At 33.4% G+C, this 13,692-nt stretch overlaps 3 protein-coding genes across 10 annotated transcripts; 1 reads left to right on the plus strand and 2 right to left on the minus strand.

The window, feature by feature from the left end:
- The first annotated feature begins 88 nt into the window (after nt 1-88).
- On the plus strand, nt 89-3,636 carry LOC143178503 (mitochondrial-processing peptidase subunit alpha). Of its 2 annotated transcripts, none has more exons than XM_076377228.1 (11): nt 89-527; nt 662-912; nt 988-1,067; nt 1,138-1,323; nt 1,391-1,483; nt 1,562-1,734; nt 1,859-1,973; nt 2,047-2,255; nt 2,330-2,432; nt 2,699-2,831; nt 2,910-3,636. In XM_076377228.1, the coding sequence occupies exons 1-11, from the start codon at nt 478-480 to the stop codon at nt 3,086-3,088; spliced, it is 1,572 nt and encodes a 523-aa protein (XP_076233343.1). In that variant the 5' UTR covers nt 89-477; the 3' UTR covers nt 3,089-3,636. The 2 variants fall into 2 exon arrangements, with proteins under 2 accessions (XP_076233343.1, XP_076233342.1); XM_076377227.1 differs by having other exon boundaries at nt 94-527; nt 2,330-2,495.
- Rpl5 (ribosomal protein L5) lies at nt 3,627-5,965 on the minus strand. The gene is made up of 6 exons (XM_076377230.1): nt 5,819-5,965; nt 5,239-5,424; nt 5,019-5,153; nt 4,623-4,825; nt 4,157-4,334; nt 3,627-3,908 (listed from the first exon to the last, which is right to left on the minus strand). Exons 1-6 carry the CDS (start codon nt 5,819-5,821, stop codon nt 3,720-3,722), a joined length of 894 nt encoding a protein of 297 aa, XP_076233345.1. The 5' UTR covers nt 5,822-5,965; the 3' UTR covers nt 3,627-3,719.
- A 71-nt stretch (nt 5,966-6,036) lies between these two features.
- Nucleotides 6,037-10,899, minus strand: LOC143178501 (protein-associating with the carboxyl-terminal domain of ezrin). Of its 7 annotated transcripts, none has more exons than XM_076377226.1 (6): nt 8,935-9,218; nt 8,567-8,775; nt 7,974-8,418; nt 7,698-7,884; nt 7,500-7,636; nt 6,037-7,439 (listed from the first exon to the last, which is right to left on the minus strand). In XM_076377226.1, the coding sequence occupies exons 2-6, from the start codon at nt 8,759-8,761 to the stop codon at nt 6,454-6,456; spliced, it is 1,950 nt and encodes a 649-aa protein (XP_076233341.1). In that variant the 5' UTR covers nt 8,762-8,775; nt 8,935-9,218; the 3' UTR covers nt 6,037-6,453. The 7 variants fall into 7 exon arrangements, with proteins under 7 accessions (XP_076233341.1, XP_076233340.1, XP_076233339.1 ...); XM_076377225.1 differs by lacking the exon at nt 8,935-9,218 and adding an exon at nt 10,782-10,899 and having other exon boundaries at nt 6,038-7,439; nt 7,698-7,887; XM_076377224.1 differs by having other exon boundaries at nt 6,038-7,439; nt 7,698-7,887; nt 9,020-9,218.
- Nucleotides 10,900-13,692: the final 2,793 nt, after the last annotated feature.

Raw genomic sequence — 13,692 nt, forward strand, 5'->3', positions numbered from 1 at the left:
AGAGATTGCCATATAATATCATGTAACGGTTCATTAATATATATTTCCTAAAATTCTAAATAATCTGTTCATTTATGCAAATTTATGTATCACAGTTTAAACGAGGACACTAAACGCTATAACGATAACCATCTAACAGTGAAATAACGTATTACAGAAGTATACAGCATAATCAGTTCTGCCAAATTCGCGTAGCCAACCTATATTATACATAAATTCATGATCATTTGTTATATATTTTTATAGATTATCTACTTCTTAACCTTAAAAACACAGAAGTGAAGTGTTATAGGTACAAGTATATATACGAATCTACATGAATTATATGACGTGTACTTATTCGTTTATTCTTTGAGGAAAATTTCGCACTACGATCATTTTTTGATTGATTGCTTTCGAACTGTAAGCCGAGAAAACTTTTGTACGTACATACATACACCTAAATGTTAAAAAATCGTTATAGTCATTGATACGAAGATGCTAACAAAAGCCTCGCGAAGTTTCTTAATAGTTGCCGTTGAAAGAAGGTAATTATCGATCAATATCGTCTTAAGAAAACAAAAATTTCAGTGTTTTACCATTCTATTAATTAATTTTCCATAAATGGATATTCATATCACAGTCATGGTCTCCTCTTGAACATAATGTCTGTTTGTTTCAGTGCAATGCAAAGAAGACCCTTTTCTTCTCTCAGAAGATGTAACTTTTCTTCTCAGAAGATTAGTAATAATAGAATAACACGAAAATCAATTGTCACACCATTTCCTCCATTGACCAAGCCTATTCCTAATTTACCTAAAGCAATTTATGCAAGTGCAAAGGAAGAACATGAAACAACTAAAGTTACAGTTTTATCGAATGGCCTAAGAGTTGCTTCTGAAAATAGGTTTGGTCAATTTTGTACAGTAGGTGGTAAGTGAAAGAATAGTTTTTAAACTTATTTTAGATCACTATATGTTCTTACGATAAATTATCCTTATTTTACAGTGTTGCTTGATTCTGGTCCTCGATATGAAGTTGCATATCCAAGCGGTATTTCTCATTTTTTAGAGAAGTTGGCATTTGGAGTAAGGTTTTTATCATATATCAAACAATTGTTGTACAAGGAATAAAAAAATGAGTGATTTACTTTTGCAGTCTACAAAAGCATATGAAAATAAAGATCAAATAATGCTGGCCTTAGAGAAACATGGAGGAATATGCGATTGTCAAGCATCAAGAGATACATTTGTTTATGCAGCTTCAGCAGAAAGGCATGGGTTGGATACAGTTGTACAAATTTTAGGAGATATTGTTTTGAGACCACAAATTACAGAAGAAGAGGTAGGAAACTATTAGTGAAAGTTTAAGCACTATTATGTAGTGTGTTACATTCAAGTTTCATTTTCAGGTAAATATTGCAAAACAAATGATTAGATTTGAATTAGAATCTTTACTTACTAGACCAGAGCAGGAACCAATACTTATGGATATGATTCATGCTGTGAGTAAAAAACAAGTGCATTTATACATTGCAAGACGATATTCTGAGTAAATGTGACTATGTGGATTTACCTTTTAGGCTGCATATAGGAATAATACTCTTGGTCTTCCAAAAATCTGTCCAGAAAAAAACATTGATCGTATAGATAGAAAAATACTATTTGAATATTTAAGCAATCATTATACACCAAAAAGAATGGTAGTAGCTGGGGTTGGTATTGAACACGAAGATCTCATTTCAGCAGTTGAAAAGTAATTACATACAAAACTATCAAATATACATATTCCTATAAACTGAAATGTTACTCTGCTAATTTCGATCAATTAGAGAGCGGCAAATTTGTAACATATAAAATTCGTATTATTATCGTTGTAGACATTTTGTTGAGAAAAAATCGATTTGGGAAGAGGAAAATGAAAGAACGAATAATTTGATGTCTTCAGAGAAAATTGATAACTCAATTGCTCAATATACTGGAGGGTACATACTGGTAACTACTATCTATTTCATTGAGAAGTATAAAAAACTAGTCTTGAATAACTTCATGTTTTGTAACTTTACAGGAAGAGTGCAATGTACCTGTCTATGCAGGGCCAAGCGGTCTACCAGAATTATCGCATGTAGTAATAGGTTTAGAGGGTTGTTCTCATCAGGATCCAGACTTTGTAGCAATGTGTGTATTAAATATGATGATGGGTGGCGGGGGCAGTTTCAGTGCTGGTGGCCCAGGAAAGGGCATGTATACTCGCTTATACACGAATGTACTTAATAGGTGAGAATGTATTACGTTGATCGAGAAACTGAAACAATATAGAAAGAATTTTATTGTAATATATTATCTTCTAGGCACCATTGGTTGTACAGTGCAACTGCATACAATCACGCATATGCTGATACAGGCCTCTTTTGCATTCATGCATCTTGTACGCCATCTCATGTGAGAGAAATGGTAGAAGTGATCATTCATGAGATGGTTTCTATGACTAGTAATATTACCGACACCGAGCTAGCAGTATGATTTCGTTTAGAATTTACATTCTTATATTGATGCATGCAACATAGTCTACCTAACATGCACATCTTATTGATTTTAAATCCAATAATTAACAAAATATGTTATGTTATTCGCAATTTGCATGTTAGATGAACTCTACCTACCTCATATATGTATTCGACCATGATATTAGATTTGTATATTATTCTCTAATGATACAGAGAGCAAAGAAGCAACTGCAATCCATGTTACTGATGAATCTGGAACAAAGGCCCGTTGTTTTTGAAGATATTGGAAGACAAGTTTTGGCTACTGGTTCTAGGAAACGACCAGAATACTTTATACAAGCAATCGGTGAGTTATACACTTAATGGAGCAAAATATCACTCGGCATGCGATAAAAATGAAATTTCATATTTATATTCTATGTAGACGAAATATCAAAAGATGATATAAGCAATGTTGCACGACGTTTACTAAAATCATCGCCTAGCGTAGCAGCTCGAGGAGAAGTAAGAACGGTTCCTTCCATTGGGGATATTCAAGCAGGATTAATCGATGAACAAGGCCGATTGCCTGGTTCCCGAAATAGGTTATCGTTGTTTCGGTAAAATTTTTGCCATTCATTTATCCTAGATTCATGCATCTTCTTTTCATAATAGCATTTTAGTAAGACCACAATGATCACGTTTCAATAATTATTCATTTCTATTGAAAGCAAGATGAAATATGTTTTGTAGTTATTAAAAGATGAAGTTCTCATACCTTTAATCACTTTTCTAATTAGAAGTAGAGTATTAATTTATTTGCAATCTGTATTTTGCCTGTTACATTCGAACCTGATATATTATTGTCAGATAATTACCGATAAGTATTGTAATATTACATATATGACTATACTTAATGACTGTTGAAAGATATATTATGTACAATTAAACTATAAATTAAATATAATTCTATTATGTGATTTGGCAAAACAAAAGTAAATAAAAAGGATATACACATATATATACAACAGTAACAGTGTTTAGTATACTAAAGTTGGCCGTAGTCGACATACCTAAAATGGGTATGTTAAAGAAGTATGTATCAAAACTTGTATTTAGTATAATTATTTCAAAATTGATTCTAAGTGTTTTAAAAAAAATAAACTTTTTATCAAATATTTTTTATTTTTCCAGATATTTATGATACACATTTGTAATTTCATGAAACGTTCGCGCATTTTCCATGCGCTTTGAACTAGGCATCTATTTCTTCCAATTTCTTCAGGAAGGAAGCCTTCTTCTGATTTACACGATTCTTCCTTTCTGACAAAGAAAGTTTCGCGCGATTCCATCGCTTTTTCACAGGTACTTTATCCTTGACGACCTTCGTGTGTTCAGGATTTGCTCGTATCGCTTCATGCGCGGATTTATAAATGCCTTCAATCTGTGAATAGAGATACATTTTTACATGAGTAACATACTGGCATTATTAAAAAACAATGTATTATAGTAATTAAGGTGTAACAGTGATCAATGTGAAGAATGCTACAGTTAATGCACTCATTCGATATGACCAATGTACTTGCTATTGTCCAGCTGCGACACCGCGAAGATCAAAATATCTGGCAGTAATTGTAAGTTGGACGAACACTATCGTATACGAATGGAAACTATATTCTCTCTATAACTTACACTGTCGGCAGTAATACCGTTCTTAATGTACTGCGAGAATTGTCGCTTGAAAGCTTCATCGTCGTCTTCCTCCAATGTTCTCATGTAATTTGCAACATGCTGTCCAAAAATGTGTTGCCGGTGAACCTCGGCATTAAACGATTTTGACTCGCTATCGTATCCAGGAAACCTTTTAGTGCTAATAAGGAAAAAGGAATGAAACCAATTAAAAACCATGATAAAAATGATTTACATAAGTATTAAAACATTAACTAGACATTATCAGAGACACTTTTTCTAATCTTTTTATGTCTACGCAAAGATTATAGATATTGCATTGTAGAACACGAATACAAAATCGCACTTTGCAACGACTCAGATGACGCGCATGTGCCATAAAATCATCATAATATCCGTTAACATTATTCTCACTATCTTTTGAATATTTCAAAGAAGACTTTTCTATTGTACACTTTATGACAAATACCTGTGTGGAATGTTGAGACCACCATCAACAGCACCTTTCATGGCACCAAAAACCCTAGCACCAGTAGTTGTACGCATAAGACCAGTGTCTAAATAACACCTGAATGCCCCAGGTCCATCATCTAATTCCTCTACATTATATTCATTACCAGTTACTTCTGTTGTTCCAGTGTACAGACTGTCTAAGCCCAATTTTTTTAAGAGCTACAAAAGAAATATAAGAATTACAATTTTGAAAGCATCAAAATATATTTTCAATCTTGTTTGTAATGCAAATTCAGATATCTATAACAGGGAACAATTTGATTTCTTCAGTTCTACATCAAAGCGAGCTGAGTATCTCATCATTAAATAAAATCTGCATATTTAAGAAATGTAATATCAGAAAAACACTTACCCTACGAGCTAGCAGAAGACCTGTACAATATGCAGAGGCATAATTTGTTAAACCAACTTTGACACCATATTTAGGAAGCTCATGACTATAAGCTGCACATACTATTCTGTCTCCTTCAATTCTTGAATATGCGATCTATATAGATTTATAACATAAATTAATGTTTCCTTTATAATTTTTGTTTTACTTGACCATGTTGTTTAAACATACACATATTCACCTGGCATGTAATATCCTTATTTGATAAACGTACAATCAATCTGTACTTAGGAGTATTATATTTATTTTTATCCTGGATAGTTAACCGTTTGCGTGCATAATAATCAGTTTTTCCTTCGCGTCGCCTCTTGAATTTGACTTGGTAACGTTTAAAATACTGCTTATTTTTAACAACTTTTACAAAACCCTAAAACAGTAATACATATGAACTTCAGCAACAAAAAATGATTTCGAAACTTGCATTTTATTTCCACGTTGCATTCACTACCATAGGGAACATTTTTCATTCTTTTGTCAAAGTGAGATAAGATACGGTCATCTTGTAAAAAATGGGTAGTTAAAGAAATTCTTTTTGAATTCAGAATCAATTGAAATGAAAGTTAAAAAATATTTTAGAAACAATTTGTCGATAATATAAAAATGCCACTGCCTAGGCGGCATCATGGCCACATTTATGCATCGTTTTACGTATCCTCTTTAATAAACTGCATCTTACATATCTGTTCTCATTAAATCATTTCTTCCATTAACTAAGAACATCATTCATTGAACTAAGTTAAACGTAATCTAATTGTACTCACCATTTTAGCGAAAAAGTGTGAGAAAGGCGGCGTACGGAATACAACTCTTCGACGTTCCACGTACGAAAAGGAAGTCCTTCGTTTTGCTTGTTGCGCCCTCACAGTTGGCAAAGTACGTTTTGGCGCGTAATTACAAATACATACTAAGAAAAGCTATCAATTGTAAGATTAATTTTGAAGAGCTACGTACATAGGTACTAATAGTAGGTAATAATAAAGATTTATGTTATTGAAATATAATTTATTTATTTAATCAAATATCGTACATCCTACGAGATTTGATATGTTAAAAAATTCACCATTCATCTTCATAATATGTTGAAATCAACAATTAAAAAGGAAATTTCATGACATTCAATCTTTTACGCCCTGATGGTACTTTGCAATATTAAGTATGTACATTAAAACGAATCAAATATCGATATTGTATACTGATAATTAATATTAACAATTAAAAAGAATTATTTTGTAAAAAATATTTATACTTAAGTAGCACATGTGTTACTTAAAAAGATTTAAGGTATTTAATCTTACAATAGTAAAAAAATAACGATAATATCGTTCAGGGATTAAAGGTTTAACGCGAGGATGGAAAGTAATAAAAGCCACGATATCCTCAGAGGTTGTTTCAGTACTTAAGTTTTCAATTCTGAAGCATCATCTGTTCCCCACTCACTTAAATCTTCATCCCATCCATCGTTCTCTTCAGTTCCTTCCAATCCATTCAATATTTTTACATCGAACACACTTCTTGATAGTGTTTGCGGCTCTTGTACATGCAAGATCTCGGCCTTTTTAATTACAGGTTCCATATCTGTAAAGAAATCATATTCCTCTTTGATAGAATTAGTCAATTTTGAATTTTTGATGTCAAGTTCTGAAATATCAGACAAGGTAACTGATTTCTTAGCAAACGTGGATTTAATCATTTTAGTTTTCTCTATCTCTGTTACTGATGCTGTTGTCTTAGACGTTGGTGTTGATGATGTTATTATTGGTGTTGGATTCGCATCGCCTGATACATGATTAGGCTGGCAAATCATTTCAGAGAATTGTGGTACACAAGAATGAATGTCACCGGAAACAGTTTCTTGCACATCCCAGTCAGACCACGTATATTCTTCTTCTGCAATGGCAGATACATTTTCTTTTTTATCCTCGCCTCCATCTGGCGAAGGTCTTTCCGGTAAATCAATTGTTTTTTCATTAGTATTCAGAGGTACTGTAAATTCAATAATACTTGTGAACGGCAAAGTATTAGCAATATTATTATTTTGACTATTTTCTTTTACTTTATTTGGACGACCGTCTGTAAATAACTTCCCTCTATTTCCACCAATTACAGTGGCTGCGCCTAAAATCGAAACCATATCCGCTAATGCTTTTAATGTTGCAGACACAAGATGATCATCTGTGTCTTTAATTCCAACTAGTAGTTCAGGAAGTACTTGAGACTTTAATTCATCTATTTGAAATGTATGAATAAATGAATTAAAATGTGACAGAAGAACTAAACGAATCGACATATCCCTGATGCAAAACATTTGTAATAGTTTGGGTACCAAGTAGGTTTTAAATGTTGGAATTGTGAATAGATTATTATCTGTGGTATCATTTCCATCTGCAAACAAACATATTCTTACAGTATGTAAAACAAGAAGATCTGTTAGAACGTATTTACCTCGTGGTTTTAAGACAAAGGGTAAGAATTTTTCTTGTGCAGTTGTATCTAACAGAACCATCCTTGAAAGTAATAAACGACCCAACTGTTCTGCAACAACATTCTCGGGAAATTTTCTCAGTTGTAATATCAAGGTTCTGAAATGAAATTTGTATCATTAATAATATTACTATGTCAGTTTCCATCAGGAATAATTACCCAAAAAATATTTCTTTTTCCTGGTTACTCTTTAAGGGTAACTCCTCTAAAACTGCATATATTCTCATAAAATCGTGGGTGAAAAATGGGTGTTGAAGCACACTTGACAGTTCACTTCTAAGGCATGGATCTGCATTTTGCAAATTCTCTTTACAAAACTGTACAAATTCCATACAACTTGGAACTTCTTCTAAAATAACATGAGGAATCCTTCAAAACTTGTTTACTTTTCCATACAGAATGTATTGAATTTCTTATTAAAATATATATCCATACCTGGATTCTTTAACTTCAATACATCTTCAGCTAAAATACTAAATGCATATGCATCAATTGCTTTGAAACTTGCAGATGAAAGTGTTGCATCTTCATTTATTGATATTCCTTTCTCATATCTATAGCTTTTTATTTTCTTTAAATAAGCTGAGCTTAAATCATTAGATTTACATAAACATTCTAATCCACCAAGTTTCCAACATCCTTCTGACGTGATATAAATAGAACTACTGCAAATATTGTTATGAGATGCAGATGCTTTCTCATGAAGAAATACCAATGCACGTAGAATGCTATATAAACCCATGCATATTTGCAAGGTACTTTGTGTTTCTATTGTCTGAATTAAAGGTTTAACTTGTTCAGTGGTAAGGAAAAATTTACTGCCTTTATGCCATGAAGAAACATATTTTAATATACACGGATGTCTATATAACATTAAGTTCTGAAAAAAAATTCTTCATTAAAATACTACCTATTCAGTCCCTTAAAAAGGTTGGTAAATAAAATGTATTGTTTAGGTGATGTCAATTCGTATACATTAGACATGATCCAATGTCAAGGTAAATAATCAATACATTACTATTGATTACCTTTGCAGCTTTCTCTAAAGGAGATGGATTACCAAAATTTGCATTATAATGCAAAGATGGTTCACTGATAAATAGAGACACCTTTTGCGCACCATAACCATTTACGTGAGCCGTATAATGAACCCAAAAATCTGTAATTTCCACAGGCTTTTCATCTACTTGTAGCCCATGAAGGGCGCTTTTTTCATTCCCCATTAATTTTGATAAACCTTTGAAAGAAAGAAATTTATTGTCGTTAAATAACGTTTAAAATCATTACAGTAATGACAATCAGTCAGTTCCTACTATAACTAAGTGTCAAAAACTGATTCGTTCACCATCATTTAAATTTGATATTAATGTACGATATGTTGAACATTAGCAATTACATATATAAAATCAGCCATTTGTATTCCTTTGCTGCAATAGATGTACATACACCTCGTAAAAAGTTCACGAAAATTATTTATTTACTGTAAAAAGCTCAGGAAAAAGTATTGAGGTTAAAATGGTGAAGTCAAGTGGCGCCATCTAGCGATGGTAGCGATTAAATTTAACACAAAACTTTTAGTTCCTCCGCACCGCCGTTGAGACGTTGCCACCAGTCACTACCATAGACAATCGGACAACATCAAGCTACTCCACACCATCCGCAACTCCACGCCACATTATAGACCACCACACTACTTCACATAACTCCACCCTACTCCTCACTACTCCACACAGCACTACACAACATCACACTACTTCACACAGCTTCACCCTACTCCACATTTCTGCACATCGCACCATACAACACCAGACTACTTCACACAACTCCACCCTATTCCTCACTACTCCACACATTCCACAGCTCCACATTACACCATACCTTTCAGCTTACTCCAAACAACCTGTCGCAAATCATCACTATTCTACACATCTCCACGTAACTTTACATCACTGCAGTTTGCGCCACGCTATTTCATCCCTCATATAAAACATTTGAAAGTTGCTCCTCACGAAAATGGGAATTGGCAGGTGGCGCCATCTAGCGGTAAAAGTCGGAACTACAGTTAGAAATTTTATTTTTAGTTCCGCCCTGAGCCGATCGGTGGCGCCACTTGTAAATTCCGAAAATGCTCCGCACGAAAATTGGGATCGCCAAGTGGCGCCATCTAGCGGTGAAAGAGTGGAACTAAAATAAAATTTCTAGTTTTAGTTCCAAGTTTCACCGCTAGATGGCGCCACTTGTCAATTCCAAAACCCCGCCGCCGGGGCCCAAAATGGGAATTGACAAATGGCGCCATCTAGCGGTGAAACTTGGAACTAACAGTAGAAATTTTATATTTAGTACCACTCTTTCACCGCTAGATGGCGCCACTTGGCAATCCCAATTTTCGTGCGGAGCATGTTTGGAATTTACAAGTGTCGCCATCTACCGGCTCAGGAAGAAACTAAAAATAAAATTTCTAACTATAGTTTCGACTTTTACCGCTAGATGGCGCCACCTGTCAATTCCCATTTTTCGTGCGGTGCATTTCAGAATTTACAAGTGGCGCTATCTGTCGGCTCAAGGCGGAACTGAAAATAAAATTTCTTGTTTTAGTACTAGTTTCGTCTGCTAGATGGCGCTGCCTATCAATTCTCATTTTCGCGAGCAGTGCAGCAGTGTGATTCCGAGTGCAAAAGTGTGTTGTGTTGTGTTGTGTTGTGGTGTGGTGTGGTGTAGTGTAGCGGAGCGTTGTGCGGAGTAATGTGTAATAGTGGAAACCGTGGAGTCATGTGGAGTAGTGGAAGGTATGGAGTTTGTGGAGTAGCGCGAAGTAATGTGGAGTAGTATGGAGTGATGTGGAATTGTGCGAAGTGATTGTGGTTTTGTCTGGTTGTGACATTTAACGGTACAGTATAGGAACTAGAAGTACATGGTGTAGTTTAGTTTGTGGCCATCGTCAATACAATTTTCTGTAAATTTCTACTATGGTCTCCTTTCATTTCAATAAATTAAATTTAATATGTTCTTTACTTTTATAATTAGTTCCATTCATGTCAGACAATTTTATGAAAAGTGTTATTGTTATTATTTGATTACAATGTGAAGAATTACATTATTGCATCTGTATTCAGAAGTTGATATCTTTTACGCAGAATTCAGAAAGAAAATTGCATTGTTCATAATACATATATAAATTATATCTGAGTTTGTAAAGTATTTTAAATTACTTTCACATAATTGGGCGCTGTACTTTTTACTTACACGTCTGCCCAGTCGTTTCTTCATCTTCATGTTGTCAGTTGCTGTATGCATGCTAGTAAAGCTGATATTATTTAACTATTGACACAGTAATGACAGTGATGTCAATGGCGATTGTTGATCATTATATAACAAGTATAATTTCGCCTATAGTGAGTACCACAATGACGTAAAGATTGACTGTGATGAGTACGGTGGTTTTAACAGTCGATGGCAATGGCAGCGGCAATGACGACAATGTTACAATAGTTGCAATAACGTTAGGAAGGGGTTGTTTAATGTCTAAAATAATATGTCAATTAGACAAACAATCTGAAGATTTGAAGTAGTATTACTGTAGTAATAAATAATATAAAACAGTAAAAATGGTAATAATAACAGTAGCAATGGTAATTTATATGTGTGTGTGTGTGTGTGTGTGCGCGCGCGCGCATGTATATATATATATATATATATATATATATAAATACACATATTATATATTAACATAGTTATAAATAAAATAGAAGTAATACTGATTCTACTAATTGACTATGACAGTATTGTCATTACTGCTCCTTTGTTGCTTCTCCTACTACTATTTCAATCATCATCATTATTACTATTATTAATATTAGCACTACTATTACTAAGCAAGTGACCAAAACATGAAATAATAAAAAAATATATTTATATCACAAAAAATTATTATTATTATTATTGTTATTAAAATATTACATTTGCATTATCACTTGAAAGTATTGAAAAGCTACATATTTATGTGGCAGTATGTTAAAGGCACCATACGTTGAACTTTTATTCTATAAATATGAGATTATATACAGATATACTTTACAAAATATTAAAATTGTTAATAGTTCAGCTTTTTCACATCCTTTTATTCTTTAAATAATGTTGCACGAATATTTAGTAACAAAAGACAAAATTAAACTAAAATCATTAATAGTACATTAATTTTTGTAAATGTTCTGTTTTGATAGTGCATGTTTAATTCTACCAAATTTATTTTAATGACTATTCGTTGTCCTAATGTTAGTAAAAATGAATATTTTATAAATACTATTGTTTATTCCCTTGGTTCAATCATTATAATAGTAGTAATAACACCGATGAGAACAATACTAATAATAACCATCACTACACGTTAATGTCTTTCCTCATAATCGTAGTAAATAATAATGGTAGCAAGGAAAGTGTAGTAGTAATGCTTATAGTTATAAATAGTAGTAGAAGTAGCAGCGGTCAGTAGAATAATGATGATAATGATGCGATGACGACTGCAACGTTGACGAGAACAACGACGATGGCAAAAACGACGACGACAATGATGAGAATGAGGACGACGAGGACGACGAGGACGAGGGCAGCGGCGGCGGCGACGACGACGACGACGACGACGACGATGACGACGATGACGACGAGGACGACGAGGACGACGAGGACGACGAGGACGACGACAACGACGACGACGACAACGACGACGAAAATGACCGTGACGATGATGATAATGACGATAACAATGGTATGACATGTAATACAGTATAAAGTAATAGTGACGATAATGATTATGACAAAGTCGACCTTGATAATAGCAGTGATAATAAAAACTAAAATGAAATAATATAATAATAATAATATTAATATTAATAATAATAATAATAATAATAATAACGAATGATAATTATTATAATAATTATAGTACTGCTTTAACTGCATCGAAAGCAGACAATATACAATTTCTCTTCTACGGACTTGTACGTTACGATAGAGTGTAAACTAGCGGAATAGTACAACGCACAAGAGGACCGAATGTGTTTTTATGTTTTTTCAAGTGATAATATATATATATATATATATATATATATTACATTTCATATACATATATATATATATTACATTTCTAAATTATTGATATTCCTAAACGTGGCTAGGTCATGATAATACATTCAGTAACTATAAACAATTGTTGCACTATTTATTTTTCACAAGCTTCGTCATGACCTCACATTATACCGATAAATGATTAATGTACACGAACTTTTTTTTTTACTTGTCACACTGTATTAGGGACAACGTCATGCAGATCTATACGACCATCGCATGAGTAATTAGCAATTCCGATATACACAAAACAGTCTTCTTAATCGACGTTTGTTGTTTCTTATTTCTGTTTCTTCGTCCTAATAATGTTCTACAAAATGTAGCAACGGTCGTGTAATATCTTTGTCGAACTACGCATTTCGAAAATCTGACTTTTACATTCTCGTATACCACAAATCGCCATCGTGTTCATGTACAGAAATGCGAGTCTTGTGCACATTTAGTATCTCCATATTCAATAAAATTGTAGGATGATCGATTAACACCGAGTAGCAATACGTTGTGCGCACCAGACTAATCGGTTCATCTTTCCAATCCTGTTGTACGTTAAGTTGAACAGTTACAATTATTCCACGTTTCTTAGAGCAATCCATAGAGCTCTGTCTTTTACTTCCCGATGTATCGATCAAGTTCATTTTCGACATTCATTATGACGCGATAATTAATTCATAATTCTTCCTCGAACAAAACGGAATGTTCGATACATACATGTTGTTCTCGTTGAGAATTTGTAAAACACAACAGTGTGATAGTTAACTAACTTAGAGAAGCACTGATAAATAATGATAATATGTTTTTTCTTCTTCGATGCACCGAGATCAAACTGTTTTAGCTAGATATGATCAAGTATCGATTGCAATTCTTAAGGCTCTCATGATCTTGAAAAATTTGCAAATACAATATTATTTGGAGCATCGTCTTCTTCACGTACGAAGACAAATTAATTATCATTTACCTTTCAATTGACGTCATGTCAGTACGTGATGTGTAAAACCTATTTTGCAAATGAGCAGAACATATGATTTTTTCACAT

This window comes from Calliopsis andreniformis, chromosome 4, assembly GCF_051401765.1.
Source record: "Calliopsis andreniformis isolate RMS-2024a chromosome 4, iyCalAndr_principal, whole genome shotgun sequence".
Classification (NCBI taxonomy): Eukaryota; Metazoa; Arthropoda; class Insecta; order Hymenoptera; family Andrenidae; genus Calliopsis; species Calliopsis andreniformis.

Bases quoted from the DNA above. Each gene is read 5' to 3' on its own strand.
- LOC143178503 (XM_076377227.1), top strand. From the start codon at position 478: ATGCTAACAAAAGCCTCGCGAAGTTTCTTAATAGTTGCCGTTGAAAGA. The intron at 1,735-1,858 runs GTAATTACATAC...TTATCGTTGTAG, and splicing joins CTCATTTCAGCAGTTGAAAA to ACATTTTGTTGAGAAAAAAT. The intron at 2,496-2,698 runs GTATGATTTCGT...CTAATGATACAG, and splicing joins TTACCGACACCGAGCTAGCA to AGAGCAAAGAAGCAACTGCA.
- Rpl5 (XM_076377230.1), bottom strand. The intron at 5,154-5,238 runs GTGAATATGTGT...AAATCTATATAG, and splicing joins ATAAGGATATTACATGCCAG to ATCGCATATTCAAGAATTGA. The intron at 3,909-4,156 runs GTAAGTTATAGA...CTCTATTCACAG, and splicing joins ACGGTATTACTGCCGACAGT to ATTGAAGGCATTTATAAATC.
- LOC143178501 (XM_076377225.1), bottom strand. From the start codon at position 8,761: ATGGGGAATGAAAAAAGCGCCCTTCATGGGCTACAAGTAGATGAAAAG. The intron at 8,419-8,566 runs GTAATCAATAGT...ATTTTTTTTCAG, and splicing joins CTTTAGAGAAAGCTGCAAAG to AACTTAATGTTATATAGACA. The intron at 7,888-7,973 runs GTATGGATATAT...ATGTTATTTTAG, and splicing joins ATTGAAGTTAAAGAATCCAG to AAGAAGTTCCAAGTTGTATG.